Genomic DNA, 25,437 nt, shown 5'->3' on the forward strand with positions numbered 1-25,437 from the left:
TGTGTTTGATGTAACTGGGATATACAATGAAAAAACTGGAGATTGGCATAATATTTATTTAGAGGACGTGACAAACAGTGACCATAAAAAGTCGGTCACGGTTGCCAGCCTTCAAAACCAATGCAACCACTGGTGACCTTGAAATGGAGGTCAAGGTCACCGGCCTTCGAACTCATGCGAAGTACTCCTCCAAAGCATGTACCCACCAAATATGAAGTTTCTGCAAGCAACAGGTGCCAAGCTACGTTGTGGCGAAGGATTTGACAGTTGTGACCATTGGTGACCTTGAAAAGCAGGTCAAGGTCACTGGCCTTCAAACCCATGCGAAGTACTCCTCCAAGGCATGTACCCACCAAATATGAAGTTTCTGCAAGCAGTAGGTGCGAGCTACATTGTGGCGAAGTATTTGACAATTGTGACCACTGGTGACCTAGAAAAATAGGTCAAGGTCACCGGCCTTTGAACCCATGCGAAGTACTCCTCCAAGGCATGTACCCACCAAATATGAAGTTTCTGCAAGCAGTAGGTGCGGAGCTACATTGTGGCGAAGTATTTGACAATTGTGACCACTGGTGACCTAGAAAAATAGGTCAAGGTCACCGGCCTTCAAACCCATGCGAAGTACTCCTCCAAGGCATGTACCCACCAAATATGAAGTTCTGCAAGCAGTAGGTGCGGAGCTACATTGTGGCGAAGTATTTGACAATTGTGACCACTGGTGACCTAGAAAAATAGGTCAAGGTCACCGGCCTTTGAACCCATGCGAAGTACTCCTCCAAGACATGTACCCACCAAATATGAAGTTTTTGCGAGCAATAGGTGCCGAGCTACGATGCGGCGAACGAATTGCGGCCAGACACACGGACAACCCGGATGCTACAGTATATGCCCCTACATGTGGCAAGCGCCACGTGGGGCATAAAAGAAGATAAACCAGCAGCTGTTCCCCTGTACACTGTCTACTGGTTGTGAGTGAAGACAAATATCTTTAAGAACTTTCATGTTTGTGAACTGGAGGATCACACATATTACTTATCAGGGGAAAAGAAAGGGAGGATGAAAGAAGAAGAAAAAATGGGAAGGGAAACAAAATTGTGACCAGTGATAAGATAATGCAGTGTACAACCTCACCACTGGATGACACTAAATCCTACATACTGTAGCTTTAAGCTGATGTATGCTAGACAGATGCACATATTAACAGACACACTTTTAAGAATACTGTTGCAACTCATTGAATGTTGTCAGCTTGCACTGCACACAGCTCATTTGCAGTAAGTACCATTTAATTAATTTCATGATTTTGCAAAGATACGTGTATATACCTTTGTTGTCGAGTGACTGTTTGCATTGGTTCAATTGATTGCAAGCATTTCTCATCTTAATTTGTAATGGCAGATGGCTCCCCATTGTGGAACATTTGCGATGCCAATGTAGTACAGGAAGTGACCGCTTTAGTTCTATGGTAAAAGACTCAGGAGAAAAGAAAACATTAAAGACTTAGAATTCATCATGGTTTGGACAGTTGTTGATGGAGGTTCCCATTAGGTTGTGTAAGGGTACATAGATCTTGAATCCTGCCCTTGGAAGAAGGCAGGGACAGAGCCTTCTTTCAATCATCAAACAGGGATCAACTGGTGGCAGCGTAGTGGAGGAGGTAGAGTTCAGGTCAGTGAATGCAAGCAGCAGATGAGTAGAACTGACACTTTAAATAACGTGCACATTTCCTATTGGTTGTGAGTTCATGACTGAGGGGAATCAGCTGCTTCCTATTAATAATTACAGCTGATAATGAATCTGTGAATCTGAATAAAAGTTTTGATATCCGAGTCTTTGTGACAGAGCTTGTGCCATGCTGTATTTCTTTTGTCTCTATAGTTATAACTCAGTGGCTCCAAAACTGGGGAGGGGGTGGGACACTTAATAGAAATGATGTAAGATGATGATAGTCCTCCTGCGGTGCGTTGATGTCTGTAGACTGTGTTCCACACATGCCTCTTCTTTGTGTTGTGTAAAGTGTTTATCAGAGCTCTAAATGTGTTTCACATTTAATTACACATTCCCACCTCGCTGATTTGACTAAACATTGCATCGAGGTGAAGGCGGTGTGCCACTAACGACACAGCGTTCCTTCTGCCTTTGTGGTGTTGGGAGTGTACCAGGGAAGAATAATTGTGTGTTTTGATTTGTCTGCCTTTATCGTCTGTCAGAGCTATGAAGGGGTTAATTCAAACCAACTACTTTGCTATCTGTTATGAGGGGTAACGTATTCTGCTTTCTGACTGCTTGGCTTGCTGAATGTGTCATTTACCACCTCGACTGAATATACAACACAAAGTGTATATTTAGAAGTAATGGATTCTCTCCATTTCTTTAACTTTGCATTTAGTTGAGCTGGTTGCACGTGGTTTGAATTGCTATCCGAGGTCATTACAAGCTTGATGAGGTTTGCTTTACATTGAGAAAAAACAAACAAGAAAACAGCCCTGCAACTCAGGCATCATCACCCGTCAATGCCCAGCATTCTAAAATAGACTACAGTTTGTTGTTACTCACAGCCTCTCATTGACATTTCATTCTGTGGTGTCAAATTTCACAAAGCTTGAAGAAACTGTAGGATGCATGAATGCTGAGTATCAAGTGAAAGATGCAATGCCAAGAGCAGCAGAATGGACTGTCACTGATAACACGTTTCACATCTAAATGATTAGATTCCACCATAGGCGGCTCTACATTGGAGCTTGATGGGGCTGTTGCAACCCCCACCCCCGAAACACCCCCTGCCAAGAAATTCTGTAACCACACAAGAAAATTATTTATTATTTATTATTTTACCTGCTGTGGCAAATGATAAGCTCTAAGCAAATTAACAAGTAGGTTTTTTTTTTTTTTGTGTCATTTGAAATTTTATTTTTTACAGTCCCTAGTTTCCATGGCACCTATGAGTTTTTTTTATGCACTACACTGACACCAATATAATGGGGTTCACATGCATGATGAAAATGGGTTGTTTCTGGTCAAACAAATGTTTGACCACAAACATATGTCTGCATTATTTTTCATGTTTTCCAGTTTTGCATTTCTGTCCTGTCCTGAAGATTTTTTTAAAAATAGTTATTTACTACATTTGCTACAAATTCTGTCACCCCATCATTAAATATTCATGCCCAGTCCAACTCCACCAAGACAAAAACAAAAACATTTGGAGCCGCCACTGTATTGCACTGTTTGAAGACACTGCAGAACCAGAACTATGAATACTGTCTCCTGGTTGGTCAGAAGCTTTGTGGAATTTGGTGCACCTTCAGTGGCACAGTGGTTCACCATTATTTATGAATGCTCCCTCGACTATAATGACATGGGGCGATACTAATATGGAAGTTCTGGTCAGTTACAGGTGTGTTTCAGAATAATAGCAGTGCTATGTGTCTAAAAAGTTTAATTCCAGGTTTTGAGTATATTTCTTATTGTTACATGGGAAACAAGGTACCAGTAGATTCAGTAGATTCTCACAAATCCAACAAGACCAAACATTCATGATATGCACACTCTTAAGGCTATGAAATTAGGCTATTAGTAAAAAAAAAAAAGTAGAAAAGGGGGTGTTCACATAATAGTAGTGTGGCATTCAGTCAGTGAGTTTGTCAATTTTGTGGAACAAACATTTTGGTTTTGCTCCCATTTTGTATGAGATGAACTCAAACATCTAAAACTTTTTCCACATACACAATATCACCATTTCCCTCAAATATTGTTCACAAACCAGTCTAAATCTGTGATAGTGAGCACTTCTCCTTTGCTGAGATAATCCATCCCACCTCACAGGTGTGCCATATCAAGATGCTGATTAGACACCATGATTAGTGCACAGGTGTGCCTTAGACTGCCCACAATAAAAGGCCACTCTGAAAGGTGCAGTTTTATCACACAGCACAATGCCACAGATGTCGCAAGATTTGAGGGAGCGTGCAATTGGCATGCTGACAGCAGGAATGTCAACCAGAGCTGTTGCTCGTGTATTGAATGTTCATTTCTCTACCATAAGCCGTTTCCAAAGGTGTTTCAGAGAATTTGGCAGTACATCCAACCAGCATCACAACCGCAGACCACGTGTAACCACACCAGCCCAGGACCTCCACATCCAGCATGTTCACCTCCAAGATCGTCTGAGACCAGCCACTCGGACAGCTGCTGCAACAATCGGTTTGCATAACCAAAGAATTTCTGCACAAACTGTCAGAAACCGTCTCAGGGAAGCTCATCTGCATGCTCGTCGTCCTCATCGGGGTCTCGACCTGACTGACTCCATTTCGTCGTCGTAACCGACTTGAGTGGGAAAATGCTCACATTTGCTGGCATTTGGCACGTTGGAGAGGTGTTCTCTTCACGGATGAATCCCGGTTCACACTGTTCAGGGCAGATGGCAGACAGTGTGTTGGCGTCGTGTGGGTGAGCGGTTTTCTGATGTCATGTTGTGGATCGAGTGGCCCATGGTGGCGGTGGGGTTATGGTATGGGCAGGCGTCTGTTAGGACGAAGAACACAGGTGCATTTTATTGATGGTATTTTGAATGCACAGAGATACCGTGACAAGATCCTGAGGCCCATTGTTGTGCCATACATCCAAGAACATCACCTCATGTTGCAGCAGGATAATGCACGGCCCCATGTTGCAAGGATCTGTACACAATTCTGGGAAGCTGAAAATGTCCCAGTTCTTGCATGGCCGGCATACTCACTGGACATGTCACCCATTGAGCATGTTTGGGATGCTCTGGACCGGCGTATACGACAGCGTGTACCAGTTCCTGCCAAATCCAGCAACTTCACACAGCCATTGAAGAGGAGTGGACCAACATTCCACAGGCCACAACTGACAACCTGATTAACTCTATGCGAAGGAGATGTGTTGCACTGCATGAGGCAAATGGTGGTCACACCAGATACTGACTGGTATCCCCCCCAATAAAACATAACTGCACCTTTCAGAGTGGCCTTTTATTGTGGACAGTCTAAGGCACACCTGTGCACTAATCATGGTGTCTAATCAGCACCTTGGTATGGCACACCTGTGAGGTGGGATGGATTATCTCAGCAAAGGAGAAGTGCTCACTATCACAGATTTAGACTGGTTTGTGAACAATATTTGAGGGAAATGGTGATATTGTGTATGTGGAAAAAGTTTTAGATCTTTGAGTTCATCTCATACAAAATGGGAGCAAAACCAAAAGTGTTGCGTTTATATTTTTGTTGAGTGTATTTCCACCCTTATTCCTCCTCAGGCTGCACTGATTGCTTTTTAGACCCTCACATCTCTGCTATACTACCCACAGTTCCCTCAGTTTCCTCCTCTAATGGGCTGAGGCCGTCATTAGTGCTTACTTGCGTCAGTGATCTTGGGTTTGCAATCGGTACTGTGACTGGAGTCTCTGTGGTGCTCATAGAGCTGCATAATTGAATTTGTGTCATCTGTTGGGGTTATATTTCAAAATGTGTCTGAGATTTCTGTTGGACATGAGTGGGAGAAGTGCAGCCCAAAGGTAGGATGACTGGGCCACATGTTTTTCACTACATGCAAAAATGTAATACAAGTACAGTCATTACATTTTTTATATATTCTGTATATACACACACTGATGATAACATCAGTGGCTCAGGCAGTTTTTGTGTATGAGGGTGGGCGGGGGGCAGTTTTTAGTTGAACGTCCCTATAAGATGAATGACAACAGCATTTCATCTTTTTTTTTTTATTAAATTGTGTTAAGAGGAAGCTCATATATTTACCTGAATTGCCCAGAATGTGAAAAGGAAAGCCTGCAGTTGTACAGTATATTCATGTCTGATTTATCACCATGACTGGGTCAGGATGCAAGAATAAAGTCAGCTCATGTTCACAGTTCAGTGCACTCGCAATGGTTTTATAAGATGAAGTACTCAGAGTGCATAGCTGCACCCAAACCTCAAAACGCTTCATCTCACAGTGTCAAAATTACAGTCTAGTGTGTGACAAAAAAGAAAAGCTAGGTTTTTTGGAGGGGGTGGGGGATTTATACCAGGAAGCCCAAACACATCCAACTATTTTTGAAATTGCCATGCTAGCTATGGCTAATACAGTGCATCTGGAAAGTATTCACAGCGCTTCACTTTTTCACATTTTGTTATATTACAGCCTTATTCCAAAATGGATGAAATTCATTTTTTTCCACAAAGTTCTACACACAATACCCCATAATGACAATGTGAAACATGTTTTCTCAATTTTTTGTTAATTTGATAAAAAAAAGAAAGCACATGTACATACGAGGGCTGTCAATAAAGTATAGGTCCTTTTTATTTTTTTCAAAAACTATATGGATTTCATTCATATGTTTTTACGTCAGACATGCTTGAACCCTCGTGCGCATGCGTGAGTTTTTCCATGCCTGTCGGTGACGTCATTCGCCTGTGAGCACTCCTTGTGGGAGGAGTCGTCCAGCCCCTCGTCGGAATTCCTTTGTCTGAGAAGTTGCTGAGAGACTGGCGCTTTGTTTGATCAAAATTTTTTCTAAACCTGTGAGACACATCGAAGTGGACACAGTTCGAAAAATTAAGCTGGTTTTCGGTGAAAATTTTAACGGCTGATGAGAGATTTTGAGGTGATACTGTCGCTTTAAGGACTTCTCACGGTGCGAGACGTCGCACAGCGCTCCCATGATAATATCAATCCCTGCTGTTGGATTTCAAGGTCTGTAACGTGTGTATTTTGTAAACAAACAGGGAGCCCTGAACACACTCATCTCCTAATAAGCTTTCGGACAGAAAATGAGGAGTTTCATCAATGGAAATAAGTTGGAAAATATATACACACACGTACAACCCCTGGCAAAAATTATGGAATCACCGGCCTCGGAGGATGTTCATTCAGTTGTTTAATTTTGTAGGAAAAAAGCAGATCACAGACATGACACAAAACTAAAGTCATTTCAAATGTCAACTGTATGGCTTTAAGAAACACTATAAGAAATCAAGAAAAAAAAATTGTGGCAGTCAGTAACAGTTACTTTTTTAGACCAAGCAGAGGGAAAAAAATATGGACTCACTCAATTCTGAGGAATAAAATGGAATCACCCTGTAAATTTTCATCCCCAAAACTAACACCTGCATCAAATCAGATCTGCTCGTTAGTCTGCATCTAAAAAAGAGTGATCACACCTTGGAGAGCTGTTGCACCAAGTGGACTGACATGAATCATGGCTCCTACATGAGAGATGTCAACTGAAACAAAGGAGAGGATTATCAAACTCTTAAAAGAGGGTAAATCATCACGCAATGTTGCAAAAGATGTTGGTTGTTCACAGTCAGCTGTGTCTAAACTCTGGACCAAATACAAACAACATGGGAAGGTTGTTAAAGGCAACATACTGGTAGACCAAGAAAGACATCAAAGCGTCAAAACAGAAAACTTAAAGCAATATGTCTCAAAAATTGAAAATGCACAACAAAACAAATGAGGAACGAATGGGAGGAAACTGGAGTCAACGTCTGTGACCGAACTGTAAGAAACCGCCTAAAGGAAATGGGATTTACATACAGAAAAGCTAAATGAAAGCCATCATTAACACCTAAACAGAAAAAACAAGGTTACAATGGGCTAAGGAAAAGCAATCGTGGACTGTGGATGACTGGATGAAAGTCATATTCAGTGATGAATCTCGAATCTGCATTGGGCAAGGTGATGATGCTGGAACTTTTGTTTGGTGCCGTTCCAATGAGATTTATAAAGATGACTGCCTGAAGAGAACATGTAAATTTCCACAGTCATTGATGATGTGGGGCTGCATGTCAGGTAAAGGCACTGGGGAGATGGCTGTCATTACATCATCAATAAATGCACAAGTTTATGTTGATATTTTGGACGCTTTTCTTATCCCATCAATTGTAAGGATGTTTGGGGATGTTGAAATCATTTTTCAAGATGATAATGCATCTTGCCATAGAGCAAAAACTGTGAAAACATTCCTTGCAAAAAGACACATAGGGTCAATATCATGGCCTGCAAATAGTCTGGATCTTAATCCAATTGAAAATCTTTGGTGGAAGTTGAAGAAAATGGTCCATGACAAGGCTCCAACCTGCAAAGCTGATCTGGCAACAGCAATCAGAGAAAGTTGGAGCCAGATTGATGAAGAGTACTGTTTGTCACTCATTAAGTCCATGCCTCAGAGACTGCAAGCTGTTATAAAAGCCAGAGGTGGTGCAACAAAATACTAGTGATGTGTTGGAGTGTTCTTTTGTTTTTCATGATTCCATAATTTTTTCCTCAGAATTGAGTGAGTCCATATTTTTTCCCTCTGCTTGGTCTAAAAAACTAACCGTTACTGACTGCCACAATTTTTTTCCTGATTTCTTATAGTGTTTCTTAAAGCCAGAAAGTTGCCATTTGAAATGACTTTAGTTTTGTGTCATGTCTGTGATCTGTTTTTTTTTTCTACAAAATTAAACAACTGAATGAACATCCTCCGAGGCCGGATTCCATAATTTTTGCCAGGGGTTATACAACTAAATACTAGTTTAGTGATTCACAGGATTGCTAAAAAAGCAGTTTGAACATAACAGTTTTGAGTTTGTAACATCAACAGCAGCTGCTATTATTATTGTGAACACCCCCTTTTCTACTTTTTTTTTTTACTTATAGCCCAGTTTCATAGCCTTAAGAGTGTGCATATCATGAATGCTTGGTGTTGTTGGATTTGTGAGAATCTACTGAATCTACTGGTACCTTGTTTCACATTTAACAATAAGAAATGTACTCAAAACCTGGATTAATCTTTTTTAGACACATTGCACTACTATTATTCTTAACACTGCTGTACGTGGGAGTGGGTTCTCTCATGGAGGCCGCCATGTTGTATCACCATGTTGATGCTGTAGCCCAAAAGGGACAATTACACAATCTCTCATTTTACAGTCGGGACAGAAGACTGAAGGACAAAAGAAGAGGAATCTGTGGTTGCTCCTCTTTCCACAGATTACTGGTTGCTAGACTTGGAATGCACTCAACCCGATTCAATACAATTTACGTTTCCTAGTTCATGATAGGATTTTCACTTGATTTTTAACAGAATGAGCTGCATACAGTTTGACTGAAAAATATTCCTTTATGTATATAAACTGTGTAAAACAACACCTGACCTTTTCTTTAAAGTACACCTGAAATTGTAGCTTATCTTAAATAAAAAAATAAAACTGAATTAAAAAAAAAATCCCACATCAAAATAACTAAATAAAAATGTCGCCACACCACCAAATTAAGAAATATATATACATCACAATTACTTCATTTTAAACATTTCTGGTAGGTCATAAAACATTACTTTATTCTTACAAGTAGAATAATTTGAGCCTTAATAAACAGCTTTCCATGCTTGTTACCCCATGTGCAATTATTCATAAATTATCCATCAGACAACATTTTCAGCCAAGATTTCACCTGTTTTCTGCTAAACTGAAAATATGGAATACGAGGTCTGTTACAAAAGTATCCGACCTTATTATTTTTTCAAAAACCATATGGATTTGAATCACGTGTGATTACATCAGACATGCTTGAACCCTCGTGGGCATGTGAGAGTTTTTTCACGCCTGTCGGTTACGTCATTCGCCTGTGGGCAGTCTTTGAGTGAGGAGTGGCCCACCCTCTCGTCGATTTTTTCATTGTTTAGGAATGGCTCAGAGACTGCTGCTTTGTTTGATAAAGATTTTTTCAAAAACTGTAAGGCACAACTGAGTGGACACCATTCGATAAATTCAGCTGGTTTTCGGTAAAAATTTTAACGGCTGATGAGAGATTTTGGTCTGGTAGTGTCGCTTTAAGGACGGCCCACGGCGCCTGATGGCGATCTGCGCTCCGAGGCGGCGGCGTCTCGCTGTTTCAAGCTGAAAACTTCCACATTTCAGGCTCTGTTCACCCAGGTCGTCGTCAGAGAACAGATAAGTTTCAGAAGTCGTCGGCATGAGGAGTTTATCCAGACATTCTACTGTTAAAGGAGATTTTGTAATGACAGAACGTGCGGGCAGATTCGCATGTCGGGCCGGACCCGACCGCGGGGGGTCGCGACAGGAAAAACCCTCCGTTGGAAACCTTAATGGGCAAGTTGGAACATGCCCAGCTGTTAAACAATTTCTCAGATACTCACTTGTTGAAAGCCATCAAAAGCCGCCTGAATTTTACAAATGGTTTTCAACACGGAGGTGTTTTTCCTGTCGTGGCGCAGACGGATTTGTGTCGTCGTCACGGAACCTACTCGCCGAATTTGCCCGCACGTTCTTTCATTACAAAATCTCCTTTAACAGTGGAATGTCCGCATAAACTCCTCATGCCGACTTCGTCTGAAACTTCTCTGTTCTCTGACGACGTCCTGGGTGAACAGCCTTAAATTAGGATGTTTTCAGCTCGAAACAGCCAGATGGACGCCACCTCCGACCGCGCCGATCTGCTTTGTGGGCTGTGCTTAAAGCGAAAGAAACTCCACAATCTCTCATCACCCGTTAAACTTTACACCGAAAACCAGCTGAATTTCTCGAATAGTGTCCACTCGGATATCCCTCACAGGCCCTGAAAAAATTTTGATAAAGCAACGCACGCCGTTTCCAGCAGCGTCTCAGACAAAGGATTTCAGCCGAGAGGGCTGGACCAGTGCTCACTCAAAGCCTGCCCACAGGCGAATGACATCACCGACACGCGTGAAAAAACTCACACATGCGCACGAGGGTTCAAGCATGTCTGGTGTACTCGCATGTGATTCAAATCCATATAGTTTTTTTTTTTTTTTTATAAAACTGTCGGTTTCTTTTCTAATAGACCTCGTATTTCTGTGTTCTTCCAGTTCATCCGGGTCAGCCAGTGTGTGTAGATGTCCCGTCATCGGAGGCGGACGTGGTCTTGGGAATGGCCATGAAGCTGACCTGCATCTCATGCATGCAGAGGGAGGAGGTCATAGCAATGACACATGTGGACTGGTACTACCTGCCCCAGAAAGACTCAAACAAAACTCAGGATCGTATACTTGTAGGTTCCCGCTGCAGCACTGATGTGAAACCGTTAGTGTGTTTATTGTGGTGTGTTTTTTAATTTGCCTTCCAATCCTCTTTGGTAGATTTTCCAGTATAAGAATGAAAAGACGCTGGAGCTGGAGGGGCCGTGGCAGGGCCGTCTGCTGTGGAACGGGAGCGGGACTTACAGGACGTCTCTATTACAATCCTGAACGTCACGTATAACGACAGCGGTACCTATGAGTGCCAAGTGAATCGCAAGTTTAAATTTGAATACTACAGTCCCTCTGTCACCAAGACCAAGGTAATCAAGTTGAACGTGAAAGAGAAAGGTGAGGCTAACAGTTCATTCTATGTCATTCCACCCTGGTTTTGTGTTAGGATAGGGGAGACTGGGGATGAAGGCAAAACATTTTATTTCAGCCCCAACTTTTGACACTCATATTTTTGTACAGTGAACAGCAGTTATTTCAGGGTAGTATCATAATATCACACATTTATAAACTTTGTTTGTTGTATCAATTGAATACACAAAAAGGAAAAAAATAACAATTAGGCTCACACTTAAATTTGGCATCAGAATAAAATCATGCAGCATTGATAATAATATGAAAAAAGACTCATAATAATATCCTTCGGGCCCGATCTTGACCATCTATTGGCACGATGCACAAAGTATATTTTGGGGCGTGTCCAAATCCATTTTCCACATCTGAGCAAAAAGTAATTGCACAGGATGCAATGCATTTGATTTAATCACTTAATTAGTCATGGGTGTGTGTCAGAATATGAACATGAAATAAACCAATCAGATTCTTACCTGTTATACGCTTTAAAGAGACAGTATGTGCAGGAACCTCGTGTGCTGCTGTTTCAACAGCGCACTTATGTGAGGTTTTCTGGTGAGATAAAGTATCTTTGTGTAGTGCCGCAAAGTGCACAAGTTGGACCGTGGACACCAAAGCTCCCTAGGTGAAGTGGTATGGTAATATTTTGCATTTCAGTTTTCAATATTTCATAGTTTACAAAGAAAAAAAAATTGTGCATGCTGTGAACCCACCTATAAGCATGAATTTAAATATGGCTCCACATTAGCACCCTAATAACTCTGCTTGACTCTTGAGAGTTTTTGTAGACTGCTGATGGGCACATTCACATGCATGAGAGGAAAGGCCGCTTGCTGTTTCAGAATGTGGGCAGTAGGAATGGGAATTAAGAACTTAAATATTCTAAATTTTTCAAACCATAAGAATTGCATGTCTCATACATTATCTGTTTTTTCTTATCAACGTTGGCGTGTTTCTTTAATAGCTCCACACTGAAAAAATCCACACTGAGCAACAAGGAAACGGAGGCACTGACACTGAAAAAGTGTGGGCCGACAGTTTTCCACAGAGAAAACCGATCAGGCATCAGAGAGTTTGACCATGGAGCCCCTATATAAGAACTAGAGAGCACACTTCCTATCCTGCTTCCATACTATGAACATGCCTGGAGACCTTCGTGACGTACACTTGTGTGTATGCTGAGTGTGTCCAAATAGCATAAATGTGTTATATATCTCAAATAGATACATACTCAGCTTCTCTACTATGGAAACCACCTGGACAACTGAGAGCCTACATAGAAATAATTGCATTGAGAATTTATGTAGGACTTTCCCAGGAATCAAAGCACTAATCAAAATAATTATAATAATAACAAAAGAATAAATTCCCAAAATAAAAAGTACTCTACAATAATGCAAAAAAGAAAAAAAAAATGAGTGAAGTTACGTGCACAGGCACAGAGCTTGCTCATGGTACACTGTGTCACAAAAAAGAAATGCCAATTATGAGCCCAGTGAAACAGGAAATGTCAATGTTGGACACTTCTTGGAGCTACAGCAGAGGATATTAACCTGTTTTTCCATTCATCATTTATCCTCTGTAAGGTTCTGGGGTGATTTTTTTGTGTTCCCTCAATTAAAAAAAAAAAGAGGAGGAGGAGATCTCATAGAATTAATTCTACACTGAAGAGGAAATGCTCAATGTTGAGTCGACACTGAGGAACGCTAAAGTGGGAGCAGCACGCACCTTGAAGCACACAAGGTCAGTCAGTGATTAGTGCATAAATTGCATGAAGTTTTTTTTAGCCATGGTAATGCTGCCCAGAACCATTTACTGAAAATAAAGTGTGAAGGACCTACTGTAAATGAGATGGTGAAGACCTTTTCAGGTATGTGAGTTTGCAAATAAAGAAAAATCCTTAGAATGGTGGTGGGTTAATAGGGCTGTAATGGGGGGTCTGGGGGGCAAAGCTCCCCAGAAGCTGAAGGTGCTGGTAACAATGCGCTGGTCTTTTCCTCTTTGTCTGGAGGACGCGACGTCCATGATTTCCAAAAACAATTTGAAATGTGGACTCATCAGACCACAGCACACTTTTCCACTTTGCGTCTGTCCATTTCAAATGAGCTCGGGCCCAGAGAAGGCGGCGGCTTTTCTGGATGTTGTTGATGTATGGCTTTCGTTTTGCATGGTAGAGTTCTAACTTGCACTTGTAGATGTAGCGACGAACTGTGTTAACTGACAATGGTTTTCTGAAGTGTTCCTGAGCCCACGCGGTAAGATCCTTTACACAATGTTGTCAGTTTTTAATGCAGTGCCACCTGAGGGATCGAAGGTCACGGGCATTCAATCTTGGTTTTCGGCCTTGCCGATTGTGTGTAGAAAGTTTCTCTAGAAAGATTCTCTGAATCTTCTGATTATATTATGGACTGTAGATGATGGAATCCCTAAATTCCTTGCAAATGAATGTTGAGAAACATTGTTCTTAAACTGCTGGACTATTTTTTCATGCAGTTGTTCACAAAGTGGTGATCCTCGCCCCATCTTTCCTTGTGAATGATTGAGCCTTTTGAGGATGCTCCTTTTATACCCAATCATGACACTCACCTGTTTCCAGGTACGTGTTCTTTGAGCATTCATCAACTTTCCCAGACTTTTCTTGCCACGCCACAACTTTTTTGAAATGTGTTACGGGCATCCATTTCAAAATGAGCAAATATTTGCACAAAAACAATAAAGTTTATCAGTTTGAACATTAAATATCTTGTCTTTGTGGTGTATTCTGTTATGTGTCGACGCGGATTGAGGAGCGAACCTGCGTCAGACAGAACCCAGCGCTAAAAATAACCAGAAAGCGGTTCCAACAACAAAAACAATTTATTTTTCACCTGTGCCTAACTAAAATGTACAAAACCAAAACCAACGTCCTTCTGGAGGAGTGACTGCTGGCACGCTCTCCAGCGCCCGCAAGGAGAGAAGTCCGGCGCTCCTGGACCCACTACCACCAGACAAACACCCCCCAGGTGGACACGACAAACTGACTCTCTGTGAAGCAAAGAAGATGTGAGGTAAGTCAGCAGTTACAACAATATCTTTCAAAGACACACGCTATCAGCAACACATTCAGGTCTGTACTTTTTATCTTTATGCAAATGAGCAGCTTCTCACAACAGGTGGAGGATCACTTATCCTGCACGCCACAGCAGTGAGAAGCAAACTGCACAATTCTCATCACAATTCAAGTATACTATGTAACAAAACACCAAGTTACTATCAACAATTAGTCAAATACTTAATTACCTTTAATGTGTGCTGACAGCATGTGTCCTCACCCTTCCTTGATTCACGGGCTCGATGTGTCAAACCCAGGTGCGGTCCTCAGCATCTCACAAACGAACATCACAAGGTCGAGTTCCCGGCAGTTCTGCTTGAATCACACATGACTCAAATGCAGAACGCCATCCAATCATCCGCTTCAGCTGAAAGTCCCCAAGGTTGCATGTGAGCACCCGTCACAGGTGCCACACATGATGTTGATGAGGGTGAGGACTCTTCAGCCAGCACCTTCTCCACAGACAAATCAGTTTCCATGCCACCTGAAGAGCAAAGAAAAGAAAAGAACACCAAAATATCCAGCCACACCCCCCAACACACAACAGTACCCCCCCATCAACGGAAAGCCTCCCGGCGACCGAACAGACCAGGCCCGAGAACAGCACCTCCCTCCGGGGTCCACGTCAGGAAGCAGACAGCACCACGCTCCCAAGGTCCACCACAGACAGCAGGACAGGCACCACAGCTGGAAGGCCGGCTGGCATCAACAAAAGCCCCAAAACATTCCCCAGTACAATTCAACACACAGAAAAAAAAACATAAAACCCACCCAAAACCTCCCCAGGGGACCGTCCCATCAAACCCCGGGAAGAAAAGAAAAACTCCCAAACGCAAAAACCCAACACAGCCCCACAAACACAATACAAACGTAAATGCATAAAAGAAAAATAACAAACAACCCCCCCAGAATGACCTGCAGAGCCCAACCCCCCCAGAAGGCCTTCATCGCCAGTTCCAGGAGGAACAGCCAGAACCATAATCCCACAAAGGTCCCCAGGTGTACATGGAGCAAACGGCGCCCCCCAGAGGACCGTACCATCAACCCCAGGAGGTACCCTCCCCACAACCCCGGAACCCCAGACCCGGTCACACTTGGCTAGTTGGCCCCAAGCCAATTCCCCCCCAGAGGACCGTCCCATCAACCCTGGAGGTGGAACCCGGAAGGAAACAGAACAAAATCAAAATCAACCCCCGGAGGACTACCAAAAACAACCCCGGGGGGATATAAAACGACCATAAACCCTGTTACCCTCCCCGGCACCCCGAAAGATCCCAGGTCCCTCCCAGAGCCCTTCGGCGGCTCAATTTTGGCGAACGGCTCAAAATATTAAGCCGGAGAAGGGAACAGGAAAAAACTAACCCAGCTCCAACCCCAAGGCGCAGCGGAGAACCGGAAACACGTCCGGTGCCCCAACTCGACCATACCCCAGCCTCTCGGGAGGGGTGGAACTACCGAAATGGCGAACGGCAACAGATCGGCCCACCCCTCCGACTGAGGTAAGTCTCCGCTGCACCACTCCCCTGCAACACCAATGACGAACGGTACAAAGGCTCACCGAGGCTGGAGTGGAACCGGGCCCTAACCAAACCAAGAAAAACGCCCCTAACACCCCCCCCCCCAGGTGCAGAGGTCTTCTGAGAATGCTCAGCGTGACCAACCTGCACCACCCCACAACCCACAAGACAAACGGTCTTGGGGCAAGTGAGGTTGGGGTTAGGGATGTAGAGAAATAAAAAACAACAAAATAAAACGACCCAACAACCCAAACAGAAAATACCTAAAAACACATAAAAATGAACAATGACGTGAGCCCAGGCGGACTTCTAACCGCCTAACAGTCACTCCACCAGATACGCTTCTGACTCCCCATACAATTATAACCCCTATTTAAGGAAAAAAACATTTACCCGTGCTAAGGTTTTTTTTTTATTTATTTTTTTTTATGTGTGTTATGTTGCCTGTCCTGGAACACTTGGAGACACGTCACCATTATTTCTCTTGACGTTTACATGTCGGGGCAATACAGTAATCTCTGCTCGTCCGAGCTGCATGGGCTCGTCAACAGGAGGAGCCAGAGGTCCCGTCGGAGGAGCCTCAGTAGGGCGAAGAAGAGGCGGCCCAGATCTGTGTCGGGGAAAGCCCCGAGACGAAAAAAACCCGCTCTGATGGGCATCCTCTCTTGCATCCACGCTCCTTCATCCGATCATCTAGACGAATCACCAACGATATTAGCTCATCTAATTTGTTTGGCTCGTCACGGACTACCAGCTCGTCTTTCAAAGACTCACCCAACCCATCTACAAATACGCCTCGTAAAACTGCGGCATTCCAACCTGTGGTGACGGAGTTATCGGCACCGGTATCGATAGTGCCGCAGCTGGAGCAGCAGGAAGCAGAACGGCTTGCGCTGCAAGCTCCATAACACGGGCGTCTGTTTGTTTAATTTGATTCGCGAGATGCTGTAATTGCTCCCGTATGTTCTCCAAGTGTTCTTGAACTTTTTCGACAAAAGGAACCGCTTTCTGCCGCTGGGTCCATTATGGAATGGCCGGGAACTACTGTTATGTGTCGACGCGGATTGAGGAGCGAACCTGCGTCAGACAGAACCCAGCGCTAAAAATAACCAGAAAGCGGATCCAACAACAAAAACAATTTATTTTTCACCTGTGCCTAACTAAAATGTACAAAACCAAAACCAACGTCCTTCTGGAGGAGTGACTGCTGGCACGCTCTCCAGCGCCCGCAAGGAGAGAAGTCCGGCGCTCCTGGACCCACTACCACCAGACAAACACCCCCCAGGTGGACACGACAAACTGACTCTCTGTGAAGCAAAGAAGAGGTGAGGTAAGTCAGCAGTTACAACAATATCTTTCAAAAGACACACGCTATCAGCAACACATTCAGGTCTGTACTTTTTATCTTTATGCAAATGAGCAGCTTCTCACAACAGGTGGAGGATCACTTATCCTGCACGCCACAGCAGTGAGAAGCAAACTGCACAATTCTCATCACAATTCAAGTATACTATGTAACAAAACACCAAGTTACTATCAACAATTAGTCAAATACTTAATTACCTTTAATGTGTGCTGACAGCATGTGTCCTCACCCTTCCTTGCTTCACGGGCTCGATGTGTCAAACCCAGGTGCGGTCCTCAGCGTCTCACAAACGAACATCACAAGGTCGAGTTCCCAGCAGTTCTGCTTGAATCACACATGACTCAAATGCAGAACGCCATCCAATCATCCGCTTCAGCTGAAAGTCCCCAAAGTTGCATGTGAGCACCCGTCACAGGTGCCACACATGATGTTGATGAGGGTGAGGATTCTTCAGCCAGCACCTTCTCCACAGACAAATCAGTTTCCATGCCACCTGAAGAGCAAAGAAAAGAAAAGAACACCAAAATATCCAGCCACCCCCCCCAACACACAACAGTATTCTATTGAATATAGGTTGAAGAGGATTTGCAAATCATTGTATTCTGTTTTTATTTACATTTTACACAACGTCCCAATTTCATTGAAACTGGGGTTGTATTAATAATAAAATCCCAAAAGTAAAGAACTGAAAATACATGAAAAAAGGTGAAACTTATACTCTGGCAATAAACACTTAAATATTGCTCTGTGCCATTTTGTACTAGATGTAAGATTGGGCCCTTTGTCTTTTTAATAAACACTCGGTCTCAGAAGCAAGATTTTTTGCCCCACTTCCAAAATTTTTGCAGCTAACCCCAATCCTGTCCACTAACATTTTGTTGTAGATTTGTGGACTGAATTTCACTAGAATGTATTTGCTTGTGCAATTCCAAGTTTAAAATTGGGGCATGAAACCTGCACACATCTGATCAAGGGAGAGATGAGTATTTCTTGTAGTGATCACATGACTCAACCTCATCCCTGATTGATGCTGTTACCAAACACCCTGGTCTCCCTTACACATTGCTGTCAAGATTTTCCAACATTTTCAGACATCATATTTAACAGTTTGCATTTAATGGCTTCCAGGCAGTAATGTTCCTGATGTTACCAGAAATACACCCATCTGCAGCTCAAAGTAAATCTGCAGTTCAAATATCAATGAAGTTTTTTTTTCGTTTCCTTAATCTTGAGCCACACTTAGATGTAATAATATCATTTTGAGCCCAACAGCAAGTTTCATGAAAATTGCCTCATTTGTTTTTAAAAATCCTGTAAACAAACAGAAGCTGAGAAGAACATGAATATTTCATATTTTGCTTTTAGAAATGCGTTAATAAAACTGATGGATGTGGATGTGATGAAATAAAAGCAAAATAATTCTAGACTTTCTTCATGTGTTGTGATTAAAGAAGAACATGGGGTCATGATTCCAGTAAATTAATGTTCTTACGGCTATTTGGGATGTTGTGTGTACACAGTTATAACTATAGAGACAGAACAAGGGTGCAGACTCGTCACGTGACAGCGTGACACCAATGAGGCAGCTTCTCCATTAAGGAATGGGACTTCCAGTGAGAACAATCTTCTGCTTCTTTCTGTTGAATCAAACTAAAAAAAAAGTATTTCCAAAAGTGACTATTTGAACTTTTTCTTTCTTTTATAAGAAAAGAAAAACAAACTGCACCAGCATGACCAGGTCTATTGGTGTTCATGACTATAATATACAGCTGTATTGTATGAATGTAAACACCTGGATTCTGCAAAGCTGGAGAAATAATGAATTTGTATTATTTTGAGTCTTTTACATACTGCCGGAAAATTAGTTTCCATCTCTTTGATCATTTTTAAAGCTACAGTGTGTAGGATTTAGGGGTGTTCCTATGCAGAAATGGAATAAAGCATTCATAGCCATCTGTTCATTAGCGTGTAATAGGGACATACCTCATCATTCACATTTTGCAGCGCATGCACAAGACTGAAGAAAACCTAGAGACATTCATCACGAAATGCCCCGCGCACAGTATTATTTTCCATACAAAGTGCAGTAATATGTACTTGTATGGGGTGGGTATTTGGTTGAAGCCTTATGTGTTTGATGTAAACTGGGATATACAATGAAAAAACTGGAGATTGGCATAATATTTATTTAGAGGACGTGACAAACAGTGACCATAAAAAGTCGGTCACGGTTGCCAGCCTTCAAAACCAATGCAACCACTGGTGACCTTGAAATGGAGGTCAAGGTCACCGGCCTTCGAACTCATGCGAAGTACTCCTCCAAAGCATGTACCCACCAAATATGAAGTTTCTGCAAGCAACAGGTGCCAAGCTACGTTGTGGCGAAGGATTTGACAGTTGTGACCATTGGTGACCTTGAAAAGCAGGTCAAGGTCACTGGCCTTCAAACCCATGCGAAGTACTCCTCCAAGGCATGTACCCACCAAATATGAAGTTTCTGCAAGCAGTAGGTGCGGAGCTACATTGTGGCGAAGTATTTGACAATTGTGACCACTGGTGACCTAGAAAAATAGGTCAAGGTCACCGGCCTTTGAACCCATGCGAAGTACTCCTCCAAGGCATGTACCCACCAAATATGAAGTTTCTGCAAGCAGTAGGTGCGGAGCTACATTGTGGCGAAGTATTTGACAATTGTGACCACTGGTGACCTAGAAAAATAGGTCAAGGTCACCGGCCTTCAAACCCATGCGAAGTACTCCTCCAAGGCATGTACCCACCAAATATGAAGTTTCTGCAAGCAGTAGGTGCGGAGCTACATTGTGGCGAAGTATTTGACAATTGTGACCACTGGTGACCTAGAAAAATAGGTCAAGGTCACCGGCCTTTGAACCCATGCGAAGTACTCCTCCAAGACATGTACCCACCAAATATGAAGTTTTTGCGAGCAATAGGTGCCGAGCTACGATGCGGCGAACGAATTGCGGCCAGACACACGGACAACCCGGATGCTACAGTATATGCCCCTACATGTGGCAAGCGCCACGTGGGGCATAAAAAGAAGATAAACCAGCAGCTGTTCCCCTGTACACTGTCTACTGGTTGTGAGTGAAGACAAATATCTTTAAGAACTTTCATGTTTGTGAACTGGAGGATCACACATATTACTTATCAGGGGAAAAGAAAGGGAGGATGAAAGAAGAAGAAAAAATGGGAAGGGAAACAAAATTGTGACCAGTGATAAGATAATGCAGTGTACAACCTCACCACTGGATGACACTAAATCCTACATACTGTAGCTTTAAGCTGATGTATGCTAGACAGATGCACATATTAACAGACACACTTTTAAGAATACTGTTGCAACTCATTGAATGTTGTCAAGCTTGCACTGCACACAGCTCATTTGCAGTAAGTACCATTTAATTAATTTTCATGATTTTGCAAAGATACGTGTATATACCTTTGTTGTCGAGTGACTGTTTGCATTGGTTCAATTGATTGCAAGCATTTCTCATCTTAATTTGTAATGGCAGATGGCTCCCCATTGTGGAACATTTGCGATGCCAATGTAGTACAGGAAGTGACCGCTTTAGTTCTATGGTAAAAGACTCAGGAGAAAAGAAAACATTAAAGACTTAGAATTCATCATGGTTTTGGACAGTTGTTGATGGAGGTTCCCATTAGGTTGGTGTAAGGGTACATAGATCTTGAATCCTGCCCTTGGAAGAAGGCAGGGACAGAGCCTTCTTTCAATCATCAAACAGGGATCAACTGGTGGCAGCGTAGTGGAGGAGGTAGAGTTCAGGTCAGTGAATGCAAGCAGCAGATGAGTTAGAACTGACACTTTTAAATAACGTGCACATTTCCTATTGGTTGTGAGTTCATGACTGAGGGGAATCAGCTGCTTCCTATTAATAATTACAGCTGATAATGAATCTGTGAATCTGAATAAAAGTTTTGATATCCGAGTCTTTGTGACAGAGCTTGTGCCATGCTGTATTTCTTTTGTCTCTATAGTTATAACTCAGTGGCTCCAAAACTGGGGAGGGGGTGGGACACTTAATAGAAATGATGTAAGATGATGATAGTCCTCCTGCGGTGCGTTGATGTCTGTAGACTGTGTTCCACACATGCCTCTTCTTTGTGTTGTGTAAAGTGTTTATCAGAGCTCTAAATGTGTTTCACATTTAATTACACATTCCCACCTCGCTGATTTGACTAAACATTGCATCGAGGTGAAGGCGGTGTGCCACTAACGACACAGCGTTCCTTCTGCCTTTGTGGTGTTGGGAGTGTACCAGGGAAGAATAATTGTGTGTTTTGATTTGTCTGCCTTTATCGTCTGTCAGAGCTATGAAGGGGTTAATTCAAACCAACTACTTTGCTATCTGTTATGAGGGGTAACGTATTCTGCTTTCTGACTGCTTGGCTTGCTGAATGTGTCATTTACCACCTCGACTGAATATACAACACAAAGTGTATATTTAGAAGTAATGGATTCTCTCCATTTCTTTAACTTTGCATTTAGTTGAGCTGGTTGCACGTGGTTTGAATTGCTATCCGAGGTCATTACAAGCTTGATGAGGTTTGCTTTACATTGAGAAAAAACAAACAAGAAAACAGCCCTGCAACTCAGGCATCATCACCCGTCAATGCCCAGCATTCTAAAATAGACTACAGTTTGTTGTTTACTCACAGCCTCTCATTGACATTTCATTCTGTGGTGTCAAATTTCACAAAGCTTGAAGAAACTGTAGGATGCATGAATGCTGAGTATCAAGTGAAAGATGCAATGCCAAGAGCAGCAGAATGGACTGTCACTGATAACACGTTTCACATCTAAATGATTAGATTCCACCATAGGCGGCTCTACATTGGAGCTTGATGGGGCTGTTGCAACCCCCACCCCCGAAACACCCCTGCCAAGAAATTCTGTAACCACACAAGAAAATTATTTATTATTTATTATTTTACCTGCTGTGGCAATTGATAAGCTCTAAGCAAATTAACAAGTAGTTTTTTTTTTTTTTTGTGTCATTTGAAATTTTATTTTTTACAGTCCCTAGTTTCCATGGCACCTATGAGTTTTTTTTTATGCACTACACTGACACCAATATAATGGGGTTCACATGCATGATGAAAATGGGTTGTTTCTGGTCAAACAAATGTTTGACCACAAACATATGTCTGCATTATTTTTCATGTTTTCCAGTTTTGCATTTCTGTCCTGTCCTGAAGATTTTTTTTTAAAAATAGTTATTTACTACATTTGCTACAAATTCTGTCACCCCATCATTAAATATTCATGCCCAGTCCAACTCCACCAAGACAAAAACAAAAACATTTGGAGCCGCCACTGTATTGCACTGTTTGAAGACACTGCAGAACCAGAACTATGAATACTGTCTCCTGGTTGGTCAGAAAGCTTTGTGGAATTTGGTGCACCTTCAGTGGCACAGTGGTTCACCATTATTTATGAATGCTCCCTCGACTATAATGACATGGGGCGATACTAAATATGGAAGTTCTGGTCAGTTACAGGTGTGTTCAGAATAATAGCAGTGCTATGTGTCTAAAAAGTTTAATCCAGGTTTTGAGTATATTTCTTATTGTTACATGGGAAACAAGGTACCAGTAGATTCAGTAGATTCTCACAAATCCAACAAGACCAAACATTCATGATATGCACACTCTTAAAGCTATGAAATTAGGCTATTAGTAAAAAAAAAAAAGTAGAAAAGGGGGTGTTCACAATAATAGTAGTGTGGCATTCAGTCAGTGAGTTTGTCAATTTTGTGGAACAAACAGGTGTGAATCAGGTGTCCCCTATTGTTGTGAAAGTGTTGGAACACGGACCCACAACAGGGGGCGCAATGAACGGACAATGGAGAAAGTAAATAACAAGATTTACTACTGAACAAGCAAGAGTAATACAACAACACAATTTAGGGTCGAATCCGCTGGTGTCGTGTGGGCAGGCTCGAAGGTAGGAGACGTCCGTCTCAGTCGAACCGGAACCACCCAGATCTCCTCTGCCACCGAACCCTGGAAATACTGGAACCGCCAAGTCCCGACTTCCCAGGTGGCCACTGCCTCCGCTCGTCGGATCCGGTACTGCTGGCAGGAGAGAGCAACAACACACAGGAGTGGATGAACGCACCCAGTTACAGAGAGGGGAGAAGCCGCCTCCACCTCTTGACAAAGTTCAGCAGGAAGGTGAGTACTTATCCAAGGAATAAGGTTCTTAGTAGTCACCAGTCCTGAAAAACGGTTTTGACAGTCTTAGTTAATAATGCAAAGTATACCTGCAGAGAATACTACCTTGGTCTTAGGTGATATCTCGGCACTGAGGTGGAGACGCCGTCCTCCTGATATACCTCGGTGCTGAGTGGAAACAGCTGTGTTTGGTGATGGGTGACAGCTGTCACCCAGATTACTCCCATGATGCGGCAGCGCCCTCTGGTGCCTGGAGCCCGCACTCCAGGCAGGGCGCCCTCTGGTGGTGGTGGGCCAGCAGTACCTCCTCTTCAGCGGCCCACACAACACCTATTTAAGGATGAATCCAGCACCTGTTGAACATGCTTTTGTCTTTAAAAGCCTGAGGAAAATGGGACATTCAAGACATTGTTCAGAAGAACAGCGTAGTTTGATTAAAAAGTTGATTGGAGAGGGGAAAACTTAAACACAGGTGCAAGAAATTATAGGCTGTTCATCTACAATGATCTCCAATGCTTTAAAAAGGGCAAAAAAAACAAAAAAAAAAACAAAAAACAAAACCCAGACACGTGGAAGAAAATGGAAAACAACCATCAAAATGGATAGAAGAATAACCAGAATGGCAAAGGCTCACCCATTGATCAGCTCCAGGATGATCAAAGACAGTCTGGAGTTAACTGTAAGTGTGTGACAGTTAGAAGATGCCTGTGTGAAGCTAATTTATTTGCAAGAATCCCCCGCAAAGTCCCTCTGTTAAATAAAAGACACGTGCAGAAGAGGTTACAATTTGCCAAAGAACACATCAACTGGCCTAAAGAGAAATGGAGGAATATTTTGTGGACTGATGAGAGTAAAATTGTTCTTTTTGGGTCCAAGGGCCGCAGACAGTTTGTGAGATGACCCCCAACCTCTGAATTCAAGCCACAGTTCACAGTGAAGACAGTGAAGCATGGTGGTGCAAGCATCATGATATGGGCATGTTTCTCCTATTATGGTGTTGGGCCTATATATCGCATACCAGGTATCATGGATCAGTTTGGATATGTCAAAATACTTGAAGAGGTCATGTTGCCTTATGCTGAAGAGGACATGCCCTTGAAACGGGTGTTTCAACAATACAATGACCCCAAGCACACTAGTAAACGAGCAAAATCTTGGTTCCAAACCAACAAAATTAATGCCTCGCAGATGTGAAGAAATCATGAAAAACTGTGGTTATACAACTAACTACTAGTTTAGTGATTCACAGGATTGCTAAAAAAGCAGTTTGAACATAATAGTTTTGAGTTTGTAGCGTCAACAGCAGATGCTACTGTTATTGTGAACACTCCCTTTTCTACTTTTTTTTTTTACTAATAGCCCAATTTCATATCCTTAAGAGTGTGCATATCATGAATGCTTGGTCTTGTTGGATTTGTGAGAATCTACTGAATCTACTGGTACCTTGTTTCCCATGTAACAATAAGAAATATACTCAAAATCTGGATTAATCTTTTTAGTCACATAGCACTACTATTATTCTGAACACTACTGTATTTGTGTAAATTGTAAATGTGAGTTGTACTCTGAGAACCACTGTGTGTTTGCCTATCCATTCTAAATACATAGAGAGCCCCAAATATTACACTAGTTGAAAAAAACAAAAAACAAAAAAACAAAATGGATGTTGTGGCAGATTTTATAATCTCATCTTGTTGTTTTAAACAACATAGCCACATTCTTTCATTAGTTATAAAAAATTGCAATTCATCTCATCACTTATTTCACTTAAATGTATTAATTTCTGTCAAAGTATGTTACAGTAAATCGCTACTTGTATAATGTACTGTTTTAAAAAGTTCTTTACAACTACTGAAGTAAACATTGAAAC

At 42.3% G+C, this 25,437-nt stretch overlaps 1 protein-coding gene across 1 annotated transcript in view; it reads left to right on the top strand.

Annotated features, from left to right (window-relative positions):
• The first annotated feature begins 10,853 nt into the window (after positions 1-10,853).
• The window catches only part of LOC117509576 (sodium channel subunit beta-3-like), a 38,199-nt gene continuing 23,615 nt past the window's right edge, over positions 10,854-25,437 (top strand). The window contains 3 exon segments of the mRNA XM_034169313.1: positions 10,854-11,046; positions 11,135-11,207; positions 11,210-11,362. Coding sequence (XP_034025204.1) covers positions 10,927-11,046; positions 11,135-11,207; positions 11,210-11,362 — 346 coding nt within the window. The 5' untranslated portion in view covers positions 10,854-10,926.

This window comes from Thalassophryne amazonica, chromosome 4 (assembly GCF_902500255.1).
Source record: "Thalassophryne amazonica chromosome 4, fThaAma1.1, whole genome shotgun sequence".
Taxonomy (NCBI): domain Eukaryota; kingdom Metazoa; phylum Chordata; class Actinopteri; order Batrachoidiformes; family Batrachoididae; genus Thalassophryne; species Thalassophryne amazonica.